At 51.0% G+C, this 12,803-nt stretch overlaps 1 protein-coding gene and 1 non-coding gene across 5 annotated transcripts in view; both read right to left on the bottom strand.

The window, feature by feature from the left end:
* Positions 1 to 2,321: 2,321 nt before the first annotated feature.
* Nup37 (nucleoporin 37) overlaps positions 2,322 to 12,803 on the bottom strand; it is a 32,835-nt gene continuing 22,353 nt past the window's right edge. For all 4 annotated transcript variants that reach the window (XM_063255459.1, XM_003475854.4, XM_063255460.1 and 1 more), the window contains 5 exons: positions 11,695 to 11,785; positions 5,919 to 6,100; positions 5,268 to 5,318; positions 3,384 to 3,477; positions 2,322 to 2,579 (listed from right to left, as the gene is read on the bottom strand). In XM_063255459.1, coding sequence (XP_063111529.1) covers positions 2,466 to 2,579; positions 3,384 to 3,477; positions 5,268 to 5,318; positions 5,919 to 6,100; positions 11,695 to 11,785 — 532 coding nt within the window. In that variant the 3' untranslated portion in view covers positions 2,322 to 2,465. The remainder of the gene's footprint in view (positions 2,580 to 3,383; positions 3,478 to 5,267; positions 5,319 to 5,918; positions 6,101 to 11,694; positions 11,786 to 12,803) is intronic.
* Positions 10,683 to 10,813, bottom strand: LOC111753331 (small nucleolar RNA SNORA38). The gene has a single exon (XR_002788146.1). It is a non-coding gene; the product is annotated as a small nucleolar RNA SNORA38 (small nucleolar RNA).

Genomic DNA, 12,803 nt, shown 5'->3' on the forward strand with positions numbered 1-12,803 from the left:
GCCGTGGAAAAGGTTCTGTCCCTAGCACCCACCTGGCCCTGACTCACAGGAAGGAGGTCAGATTTTAGACAATCACAGAGACCAGACAGGACTGCGCAAGCCACCCTTCCAATTCTTCTCCGCAGGCAGGAGATTCAGAACAGCCATGGCACAGGTCTAGGTCAGTAAGAGAGCCGTGGGCGTGGGATGTTGTATTGGACACGGGAGGGAACTGACAGGACACGAAGGCCAGACCCCAGGTACAAAAGGGCTTGTGAGCCCATCACTGGGAAAGGAGACGATTCCATGCTGACTGCTTGTGACATTTGCTTCAGTGACCTTAAATAATACACCGTGTATTCATTCATTATGTAAAAGGAAGGTTTTCTCTTGCCACAGTGTCTGTGAGGGAAGCGATCCTGAGCAAAACAATTTCAACAGCAGAAAAAATCTCTCTCAGACATGCTAATTATAAACAAAACTGGAGAGAAAAAAGCAAGAAAACCAGGAAACACAGCATCCGCCCTGGTGTTACTGACCAGGACACAGAAGTGGTGACCAGTGACTGACTCCTCCTGGCCAGTCTAGTAGACACATTTCGAAGGACAGCTAACAAGGACAAGCACAAGGATTAGCACCATACTGTCGCAAGGAAACTGCAAACAATAAAGTCCCACAGAGAGCGCTGGAGAGCAGCCCCTGCCCACGGCAGCATCTAGAAGAGAACCAGCTCGCTTCCCTCTGGAGCTGGGCACCTCTCCTGGGGAGCATCGCTGCGGAGTCACTCACGTACCCCACTGCCCTTCCTGAGGGTCACACTCCTTGCCTTTTTTGCCGTAACTGCATTTAGGGTCCCCAGGCCAGGTTCCCAAGGTGGCTCCCCAGGCAGTGTCACGGGGTGACTTCCTGAGACAGCTGGAGTGTTCTGGAGAAGCCACGCCCAGGCCGAGTGCCTTCCCAATGGGTCCTAGACAAAACTCGCCCCAGTCCTATGTCAGGCTTTCTAAGTACGGGACAGCAGTTGTCCAATATGCTGGATTCTTGGATACATCCTGAAATGACAAATTTTGTACAAGAGTCGCTGCTGACAAGGTGTCCCTTCTGGCCTAGCCGGTGCTTTCAGAGGACTCTGTCCCATCAGAGGCCGGAAGGGACCACATCAAGACTTCCTGCCCTTTGCTTCTACCCCATGCGCCTGAAGTCTGCCCAGGGAGGGTGTACGATCTTGTTGGCTAACTAGATTTTACGGTGTTAAGTAACCGCTGGGACTTGCTATCTAACATGTCACCCGGGCTGCAAAGCCTGCAGTTTACACCAAACATCTACATGGCACCAAAGTCCTCTGACCTAATCTGTATTTTCTGCTGACATTTTCCTATCCCTTAAAGGACACTTTCCTTGATTCTGTAAGACAACTATTTGACACTCTAATCATTAGAAAACAGTAAAAATATTTACGAGCAGTATTAATGAAAAAATCCTTAAAAAATAAAACTACAATTCTGAAATAATCAGTAACACAACTCTCTGGACTGCGTGGGGGAGAGACGCTGGGCATTCTCCCTCCCCTGTAACCGTCCTGTCAGCCCCAGAAGACAGATTCCAGTCCCATTACAGACACAACAATGCTCAGCAAAGGCATGCGTGCAGTCCAGGAATTCGGTGTGCAGGAATCTGTCTAGGTCTCTGCCTGACGAGCAGGACCTTCATCTGATTCTTTACGAACTCCACCACGATGTGTCACAAAAGCACAGGTGGCAGCCTCCCATCCCTCTACGGTCTCTCACTGGGTGAAGCAGATTCTCCTCCCCTGGGAGGCTTCCCCAGCTGCTCCCTGAGAAGGACGCCTGTCCACGAAAGTGGACGCTGCAAAGCTGTGGATGGACCCTATGCCCCTCTCCCAGGGCTGCTTTTGCCCTATTTCAAGATGCTCCAAACACTGAGATGCCTGGTGTGGAGGGGCTTGCGGATGGTACCCGGGGTGGGGGTGGGGAACACAGTCACTCTGTAAAGAAACTGCCCATCTCTTCTTGTGTGTAAACTGCATAATAGAGTACTAACAAAATGCACTGCTAACAAAATGCACACATGGACACAGCTGTACATTCAACCCCTCCACATACACTGGAGAAGTCTTCTTCTCCTTTTCAAGTGTCTCTGTCCCTGAGAATCCGGAAATAAGTGTTCCAAGAAGAGAAGACAGAACACACTTTGGATAACCCTCTGACAGAATCAAAACCACGTTCCCTTCTCCACCTCTTCTCTGTAGCTGAGCTAAGTGAACTGTATAATCTTACAGGATGACTTAAAAATCCATCTCTATATACAACAGAGTAGGCAACTGATTTTTCAAAGCAAAATTTTATTTAACAAAAGCAACAACTGGGACGACTAAGCTTGACAGTATATCTGATATAAAAATAGTATCTCCAAAATATACAGTAGAAATACAAAGTTCAGTGTCCGAAAGACCAAGACAGCTCGCCTCACACCTCGGTCACCCAGAAGGACAGCTTGCGGTCTCCTCCCATCACGCACAGCGGCAGCGTCCTGTGCCAGGAGAGGCCGGAGCCCACGGCGACCGAGCCAGCAAGGATGGGCTGCAAAGCAGGCGGGGCGGGAAGCACAGTCAGTCTCAAGGGTCGGGACAAAACTCCAAACACAAGAGGGGCACGGCGAATTATCTGCTTCCAGCGGAAACACAATTTAAAAACGCGCAGGCCTGGTGGCCCATGCCTGTGGACACAGCGCTCAGAAGGCTGAGGCAGGAGGACTGCCATGAGTCAGGGCCTGCCTGGGCTACACAGAGACCCTGTCTCAAAAAACCCAACCCAAACCAAACAAGTAAAATAAAAATAAATAAGACTGGAGACTTGGTTCAGCATGAATATTCTGGGTTTAACTCCCAGTTCCACAAACAAAAACAAAGGAAAACAAACAAAAAACAAGGGGCTCAGCTTAAAAGTAAATAAATACATAAAGACACACCCTCAGCAGTGAAATGTGCACCTCGTATTTGCGTACATGGATGTAACTCTATAAATATGAATAAACAGGATAGCCGAGAATCTCACCAACCACACAAGCAAGATTAAATTAATACATTTAAATGAAAGAGAAAACACAGACACAACAGAAGAAATAAGTATCTTACATGATTTTTGGCAAAGACAAAAACGTTGCCACCAGTGATTTATACAAAAAACGCCTTCTCTTCAATTTATGCAGATATAGACGTAGTAAAGTATAATCCTTTGTAACTCTTTATAAATATTAGTTCCTACACATCTGGGGCTATGGGCATCAAAGACAGACAGACAGACAGACACACACACGCACACACACACACACACACACACACAGACACGCGCGCGCGTGCCGCAGAGGGAATGCTGCTGTGTTACCTGGGGGTGCCCCAAGTGGTGGATCTGAAACTGGCTGGTCATCTTGCCAGGGTACCCCATGGTGGCAAACAAGCTCTCGCTAATCGCGGACCACCTGGGAAATGAGACATGGGAATGAGCACAGCGGCCTACAGACAATGACACGCTTTCTGAAGCAAGGCACTTCTTTTTGCATGACAGCGGCATGTTTTGCGATCCTACATTTGTTTACATGGTTTAAAATGTAGACTGGGAAATCCAGGTTATGTCCCACTTTGTGAACCTCATTCAGTGCTTTGCTGCCCACCATTGCATTACGTTCCAAGCTGTGCCAGGCGGCCACGTCCCTCTCACAGTCAGAGGGCAGAGCATTGGGCAGGCACAAGGAGCCGCCGGACAGACATAAAGTATTTTCCAGGATAAGTGGATGTTTACCAAGGGTCTTAGGAGTGGCTGACACACTCGTGTGCTCACGTTCCTTGGGGTGAAGGAAGTGCCTGCAGGCACTGTGGGTGCTAGTTCACCCAGTCACTAGTCCTGACGACACCCCAGAACTGTAACAAGCGCGGTGTGGAAGACACTGACCGAAGCGGGAGCCCTTCGGACGGCTGGTCAGAGGCTGTCACCACCTGTCCGCAGCCACCGCCCTTTCTGCCATCTGCACTCTCCTTAGTGTGTCCAGCACTGGGGGGCCAGGCACACGGGGAGCACTCCCTACTCGTCCCTGACCTCACAGCAGGAGGTGTGACGTGACCATGGCAGGTACCCCGCAGCCTTCTCCCAACCTGAAGCAAGAAGCCAGGGCCGCACCCCTGGGGATGCACGGGCAAGGATGGAAAGAGTCTGAGCGTGTGACGACCCTGCAGAGTCCAGAAGCCAGCCTTGCACTGCCCCTCTCCCACGCCCAAGGACTGTCCTTCACCCAAACCAGGATGTGAGCAGCTTAGCATCAATGGCACGGCCACAGTTAGTTAAATATATTTTGCTGTTAACAGTGGTATCCCCAAGTCCTATGGTTTTACTTGGGACATTTTAGTTTTAACAGGAAACATGACATCCTAATGTTCTACTGAATTTAAAGCTGAAAGTAGCTTAATGATAACTTACACAGTGGAATACTATGGAAAATGAACGAAAAAGAACAAAAAATTAATTCAATGAAAAAACTAACAAGTGCTTAATGCACTGTGTCTACTTGAGGAGTTTACAAATCTAAGCGGCTCAGCAGGGAGCCACGGTTCTTACTTTGTAAGTATCCTTAGCCTGTGCAAAAGAGGGCATGGAGATTTTGTGAGTGCTGCACGCCCCTAGAGGTGGTGGGCATACAATATACGGGGGAGGGAAGAGGCTGCTCTTAGACCCTTTTGTTCTGGCTGCTGCTTTCAAGTGTTGCCCGGGTACCAGGTCACCCCGCCTTGAAGCCAGCTGATTATGGACGGAAATCTCCACAAGCAGTGAGCTAAATAAACCTTTCCTTCCTTCATTTTGGGTGTCAGGTGTTTTGTCTCAGCCATGAGAAAAAAGTAACCAAGACACACACCATGGGGCATATTTTCACTTAGAATGTGAGGTTAATACACAAGCGCAGGTCTGTGTACATCTGAGGCTTTCCCAGCACAAGCCAGTAGGAAAGCACAGTGTGCCCCAAATTCGTGAGTGGAGGTATTTCTTTTGTGAGCTATGAAGCTTTGCAAAAAAAATTTGAAAAACATATCCACTGCTTGTTAAGTGCAAAAGATAAAAACCAAGACTCCGTTGGGAAAGCAAGTTAATCCTTACAATGACCCTTACAAAAACAACAGAAAAAGAAACTGGGTGCAAAAGTGAGGACCAGGGCAGATCTCAGTGTCGGCAAAGCAGGAAGTCAGAGCTGAGCCGGCAGCCCCGACAGAAGTGGCGTCTTACCTGAATACGCAGGCCCGGTCCGTGTGCACGGGTCTCGTCTCTTGAGGGTAGCTAGAAAACACAATTTTGTACTTTGTGAATGTGTGCTAAAACTCAAGGGGAGGAAAGGTTTTAGAGCTGTTTTCTCTCCAGGGGCTTGAACGTTTAATGACTCTGTAGAGTGAAGAAGCCAGCCTGGAGAATGCCCACCCACACCTAATACTGTCATTTACTTCATTATATGTAGCCCTGGCTGACATCTCTGAAATCCGCCTGCCAGTAGCAGTAACAGAATTCCAAGCTGAGCATAGCGGCTCACATCTGTAATCCCAGCACTTGGGAGGCCAAGGCAGAGTCACCACAAATTTGAGGTCAGCCTAGGCTACATAGTGAAGTCAAGGCCAGCCTGAACTACCTAGTGAGACCCTCTCTCAAAACAACAAAATCCCAAGGAGCTGACAGTCAAATTGGATGAAGCGCAGAGACGCGTGGCTTTGAACCACTCCGGGCTGCGTCACTCACGCTGGACTGTCTAAGGCCCCTAAGCCTGGCTCAGGGCAGCACTCCTCCTGCACCGCCCTTTTCGCATCCCCCCTAAGCAGGGTGTGTACAGACACCCCCTTGGCGCAGTAGCAACAGTGCAGGGACCCAGAGGATGGGCGCAGGAAGTACCTGGACCGAGTGATGTCCCAAATCAGCCAGTCGGTTCCTGCGACCGCGCCCACTTTGAATGTGTTTTTCAGGCACCAGTGCGCCGACATTAGCGGTATCTGTTCCGACTCCAGAGACAAAATCGCCTGATGGGTCACGAGGTCATAAAACCGGATGGTTCCATTCTTCTCTGCAACCATCAGCTGGGGACAGAAACGGGAAAGGGAACTGAACCACCCGCCCCGCAGCCACACCCAGGAGCAGCTCCATGCGAGGTTATGCCAAGGTACCCATCCGAACTGGGTGTAACAGGTGAACGAGCAAATGTAAGGCGAGGAAGGAGGGCTGCGAAAAGGAGTCTCTACCAAATCTGGGGTACCCAAGGGAAAAGCAGAGACTTGGGAAAGCCTCGGTCACCAAGCAAGTTAAGGGGTGACGGATGTGATGCCCAGTGATCGAGAGGCGCTCAGCCTCGCCCATTTCCGGGATGGAAGGTCAGGCATGCGTGCTGCTCAGCACAGACCCACCCACGCCTCCACGTAACATGTGAAATGCCAGTGACTCTGCTGTACCACGGGTGTCCCTTCCGCTCAATGCCAGGCGCAGGCAAGGTGCCCGATCTGTGCCGACCTGGCACAGGCCCCCTCTGGCAGCAGCTGCTACGCAGTCCTCACTCTAAGACCCTGCTGCAGTCAGTGCAGGCACCCGTCTGCGAAATACCGTACCAGACACACAGATTCGCAAGAGAAACGGTGATTTTATAAACAGTTAGTGCCCAGCCTCAGCACAGGAGGTGCCTGCAAGGCTGCGTATATAACTGTCGCCCAGGCACCCGAGTAGCTGATGCTCAGGGCTGTGCGAATCTCTCTCCTCTGTGAAGTTCTTCTCCTTCAGCAGGTTCTCTGAATTCTGACTACATGAAGGTGAGATCATCCCTGACGGTTTGAGGTAGCAGTAGCAGACTGGATCGATGTGGGATTGGAAATCAGAAATCCCGGGCTCTGCTGGCTCCTCCGTCCTCTTACCCATGAGCTGAGGGTGACAGCTTCAGGCCCAGTTGGCGGACAACTGAGCTGTGGCTGCGCTTCAGGAGAAACCACTGCTACCGTCTCTAAGGAGACAGCATCCCTGGCTTGGTTTCCCACCCAGCACTGAGCCTCTGCCCCCCTCTGTGCTGCAGTCACTGCCGTTATCTGTGATACTTCGGTGTTAGACAGTTCTTCTGTTTGGGAGTCAGGGTCTCATCTGCAGCCCAGGCTAGCCTGGAGCTGTGCAATCCTCACCCTGGTCTCCCGCCTGCTGGGACTGCGGGTGGTACACAGTTGTTCCAAGTGCTGAATTAGCCACACTGAACCACAGTTCCTGGTGGAAATGGAGGGTTACGGTCTCTGGAGCGTCTCGACACTTTTTTCCTTTTGAAGTCAGCTCACTCTGCTCTCAGGCTCATGCTCCTCCTGCCTCAGCCTGCTAACGCAGGAATTACAGGCCACCCTGGCTGGCTCCTCACATCATTTCTGCCAGCTGCTTACTGGGGAACTCTGTGCCTCTGCTGAAAGACAGCTTGTGTAACAGAGACTCATTAGCAGCAGGGCAACTTGCGCCTGAACCCAGCTTAGCTGGCTGGTGTTCCACCAGGCAGTGCCTGACATGCATGAGGGACCTGCCCACAGTGACATTTCCAGTAAGTACAGCAGCATGGCCCTAACACCTCATGGAAATACACCACCCCGCAGTGCACGCAGTGTCCTCTTGCCTCACCCGAGGTGGGGGTGCGCGGCATCAGCCTTGGGCACATCTGAGGAGTGCTGTGGACACTGGCTTGGGGTTACAAAGACACTGTAACGAGTAGGTCAGTTTGCAAACACAGAATCTGCATCGTAAAGGACGGCACGTATACCCACGTATGTAAACACCACTGATTTCAACAGAGGGAGCTGGGCGTGGTGACACATCTCTGGCATCCCAGGAGTCCAGAGGCCGAGGCAGGAGGAACGCCACAGATCAGAAGGGCCTCTCTCTCCCTCTTGTGTGTGTACTGCAGAAAGATCCTCTCTGGGCAGGTTTTACACTGGAATCTGCACAAGGTCAGAATCCCTTAACTCCAAGGCCTGCAGGGTGGAGGCATGCGTGGAATCCTAGGGTCACACAACTCTGCGGCTGACCCTCCCTGGAAATGCTCTGAGAACTCTTGACTAATTCTCCTGTGTCAGTATCTACTAAGCAGGTCATTTTATTCCAACCCTGTTAGGGTTTGTGTCTGCATCTCCCCCCAAAGTTTCATGTTTCACAGGGGACAGGAGGCTTTTGGAGGTGGCTGACCAGTGCCAGGATGAAGGGTGAGCACTACACCCACCCTAGGGCAGGAAGCCTGTATAGTATAACAGTATAGTTAACAGTCTTGCCCTCTCTTCCTTGCTATTTTTGCTGTCTTCTGATGCCGTAAAAGTGACGCCTCTGCCACGCCACCCTGCCTTGGAGTCAGCTGATTATGGACTGCAACCTCTACAAACTGTAACTAAATACAACCCCCCCCCCCTTTTTCTGTCTTTTTCGTTTTTATTGGTACCAGGGATTGAACTCACGACTGCCTGCTTGCAAGGCTTATGCCGCTGAGCTAAATCCCCAGCCCCAACTTTCCCTCTTTAACATAGGGTGTCAGATATTTTCTCTCAGCAACAAGAAAAGTACTAAGACAGAACTTGGTACAGAGAAGTGAGGTCACAGTTGTGACTCTATCTGCCCATGTGGTTCAGGAGCCTTTGGAAGAGCTTGGAAAGGTTTCAGGAGGCTGGCTGAAGAACAGCTGAATGCCTTAGGCTGTTCTGTATGGGAGACTCTGGTCAGCGTTCAGAAGGCCAGAAGGCTGACAGAAACGCTGCTGGTGAAGACCAGGATGGGAAGTTTCTGCCTGGAAGGACAGCATTGGCTCCTGGAGTCCAGATGACGTGTGTCATGGTTCGGCATGTTTGTCTGCATTCTGCTCGTGTCCAGAGTCTTTGCCTGAAACAGATTAAGGATGGCAGACTAATCTTGCAGAGGAAACTCCAAGGTGGAATGCTGAAGCAGTGACAGTCACTGCTGGGGGTTGTTGGCCAGATCTATGTTCAGAGTCCAGCAGAACGATTTAAAATGTTGTCAATCTGGCTAGAGAGGAAGCTGTAGAGCAGAAGAGATCTTGACTGCAGAGAAGGAATAGGGGACTAGAAAAGAAAGCCTGAGGGCATCACAAGAACCAGCAAGACTCCAATCTCTGTAGCCTCAAAATTGCAAAAGTGAGAGACTTTGGTTTGGTTTGAGAGGAAAGACCCAGAGCTCCAAGTTGCAGAATGGCACCAACCTGAAGGATTTGTCCTCAGAGCTGGATTCAGAGTGCTCAGTGATCCACGCCTCAACCCCCACAGCCAAGAGGGAGGGAAGCCTGGCTACCGCTCCAGCTGGTGGCAGGCACCGGCATCACCCACTGGGGCTGGTTTTTAAGCTCACGCAGAATGCAAGAGTTGTGAGGTTAGGAAGGCTTCCACTCAGATTTCAGAAGGAGGCTTGGAAAGTCAAGCAGTGTGCTCCGAGAGGGCAGTGTGTGAAGTTGTGTTAAGTCAAAGGTATGATGAAGACCTGGGCAGTCTGGAGAAGCCAGGAATGTGGATCATCTGAGGAAAACTGCAAGAGAGAAGCCACGGGAGCTGTAACCAGTGGAGGTGCTGCAGGGGTGGAGCCACCCAAACCCTTGGGAGCTCACAACTAGCCACGGATTGCCTCAGATGCTGCCCATAGAACCAAAAGATTTCATGTTTGCCCTGCTGGCTTTTGGGCTTGCTTTGTTTCCATTCTTTTTTATCTGTGTAACTTTTGGAGTGGAAATGTCTATCCTGAGCCGTAGAATGTTGGATGCATTTAACTTTCTTTTCATTTGTACAGAGGCTCACTTAAGCATTTGCCTTAAATCTAAGAGGAGACCTGGGCCTTGGAATTTTAGGAATGCTGGAACTATTAGGACTTTGGCAACTCTTAGAGACTGACTAAAAGCCTTTTGCATAATGGGATATGCAAGTGTCTTTGGCAGGTCAGGGGTAGAATGTTACGGTCTGTGTTTGGATGTGTCCCTAAAGCCTCTTCGGGTCTTGGGGGACAGGCTTTTTGGAGGCAGCTCAATCTAGAGTCTGTGACTGATTCTTGGTTCCGTGCTAGGAGTAAGGGTGTAAGTGTCCTCCCACTTTAGGGAGGGCAGCTTGCATAAATACAAGGGACAGGAAAGCATTCTAACCAGGTGGCTGCTTTTGCCACCATCAAAGTTGCCCCTCTGCCGAGTGCCACCCTGCCTTGGAGCCAGCCTATTCTGTACTGAAATCTCCACAAACTGTCAGCTAAATAAGCCTTTTCCTTTTACCTTTAGGTGTCAGATATTTTGTCTCAGCAACGAGAAAAGTAACTAAGACAGACTCCTCTTTCACTCCCACAGTACTAATGAGAGTTCCCTGAGGACTAATTCTGGGGCAATTCACAAGTATACAGTCTAACAGTTTGTAGTGTAAAAAAGAAAAAGGACACATCCTTGTTCAAGAACAGGGCAGTGCAGCTTGTAGTTGCAAGAAGCTTGACCAAGACTGTCCCAGGATTACAAAGGAAGCAAAAGGCCATTGGAAATCCCTACAAATACGACGGTATCAGGAATGGCGACAGAGTAGGATCCTGTTCGACCGAGGGCCAAGGCTTGAGGAGGGCAGAACCAAGGTTGCGCAGGCGATGCAGTCAGGGTCAGAGGCAAAGGTGTGGCAGCGCTGGGTTCAGTATTGTGGGACAGGTGATCTTGAGCCTGCGGGGAGCAAGCCGGCCCGAGATCTCTCCAAATCCTCATTTCTTTGCCTCCAGTTCTTACGCATCCAAAGACAGGGAGCAAAGGACACGCCTTTGTAGGAGGGCGACAGTTCCCAATTTAGTGGGAAGCTGGGAGAATGTAGTAGTTAGGAGCAAGAACCGCCGGGCTGGGCCGGGCTGCAGGGTTTCCAACGCCAGTTGCTCACGTCCTGCCTGGGGCCCTGGGCAGCGGAGTCAACCTCGAGGTCCGTATCTGTACAGCAGGAAGGACCTCCCCACGGTCAGGATGCTGACCCTGGCCTGGCACCCTTGAACATTGCGATGACCAGAGTCCCCCTTCCTATCAACTTGAGGGAAGAGCAAGTGGCAGAGGGAGAGGACGGACGGTGTTAGGAGGACAGCAAAGCAAGGTGCCTGGCGCTGACGGGACCCTGGAGGACAGCTGAGCGCGTCCCCTGAGGATGACTTTGGCACTCTGCTTTCCAGAGACCCCACTATTCGGCCGCGCTCCGGACCCTGGCGAGTAAAGCCCTCATGAACAGGGGAAGGAAGGGCAGGGGTGGCTGGCAAGAGGAGGCCACAGTGGACGTTCAGCACTGCAGGCAGCTCTCTTTGGGTGGAAGTGGACACCACTGTGGCCAGGGCGGGTTCTCCTCACACGGCCAATGTTTTCTACATACACTGCCGCTCAGGACTTGGCTGTCACGTTTTGCTTTTTTTTTTCCTGACTGCAAGCTGCTACTGAACCATCTGGGCCCGAGTTTTAGGCTGTAATCTGCCTGAATCAGTGTACTGCGAGTAACTGCCATCTACACGTTGTCAAAAACTTCACCAGCTTTGGAGAAACTCATCCAGATTCCAGACTAACCCAAGTGCATTTGCTACCTGGTCTCTGGGGAGGGAAAGGTGCGGATTTCTCTCCTAGATGGATGGATGTGCCGTATCTGTGTATCCCTTCAGCTGGATAAAAGTCATAAAGAATAACCTTAAAATTCTCCTCAGGATGCCAGCACACACTCATACCGGGGGAATGAAGAACAAAATGGGCTGTCTGCGTTCCTTCCAAGTTCCAAATCCTGTAAGAGAGGAGAGTGTGTTAAATATGCTGGATAAATCACCACAATGGCATGAAGCTCCCGTCAACGTGTTCAAAGCCGCTAGCACAAGCTGTAAGCAGGCACCTGTCCTTAACGCGTGGCTGCTGGGGAAAATCACAACATCCCGCGGGAACTACACAGCGGCGTGAAGAACTGAAGTCTCAGCAGCTCAGTCTTGGCGAACACAACGCTCACTCTATGGGCGAAACCTTGAAGTCTCTAGGTCACTAATCAGGTGGCCTTCCTACCCCAGCAATATCTCAAGTGTCATCTTCCAGGGTGTGGCACCTTCCCAGTCAGGTGGCACGGACAGGCAGCAGGAGGTGACGGCATGGAATGGCAGGGTCACTTCCTGCCCGTGCACTTTCCACCGCCAAGTTCCCGTCCCAGCGGCGAGCTCCTGGTGCCCTGACTTCTGACCTGGCTCACTTCCTAGTGGCCCAAGACAGTCCTGGGTGACAGTTACCAGACAGATGCACTCGGGCCCTCTGCCCCTCCCTGCTCAGTGGTTACACATTCGAAGCCAGCAGAACTCTGCTCAGCTTTCCTGTCCCTGAAGGGATGACTCCTCGTCGCCTCCGCACATTGTCATTGTGGCATCAGCTCAGCTTTCTCCCTCGCCACGGCATGGCATGCAGGAGACAAAAGTAGCAAAGGGTCCCAGGAATCTGGTTCTCAGGACCTGGGCACTCAGGGCTGGGCCACTGTGGGGCCCTCAGCATGACTGGCATCGTGTGCCAACAGGCAGGCAGGCACCAGGAGACTAAAACCACACACTAACTCCACTCGGGCAGTGCCCATCTCTGCCTTCTACTACAGTTCACATCTTTTTAGGGCTGTAAACAATGCTAAAGCCTTCATAAATATATTCAGGGATGCGCACGGGCAGAAATTTATTTCAAAGAAAGCAGCCATTAGATAATGCTGTGCTGTGTGCCAAGCCACATTAAACATTTTCCTTCTTGTAGAAATCATGGCATTTCACACCTTAAATATC

Source organism: Cavia porcellus, unplaced genomic scaffold (genome assembly GCF_034190915.1).
Source record: "Cavia porcellus strain 051 isolate PalLab524CR breed Dunkin Hartley unplaced genomic scaffold, mCavPor4.1 scaffold_8, whole genome shotgun sequence".
NCBI lineage: Eukaryota > Metazoa > Chordata > Mammalia > Rodentia > Caviidae > Cavia > Cavia porcellus.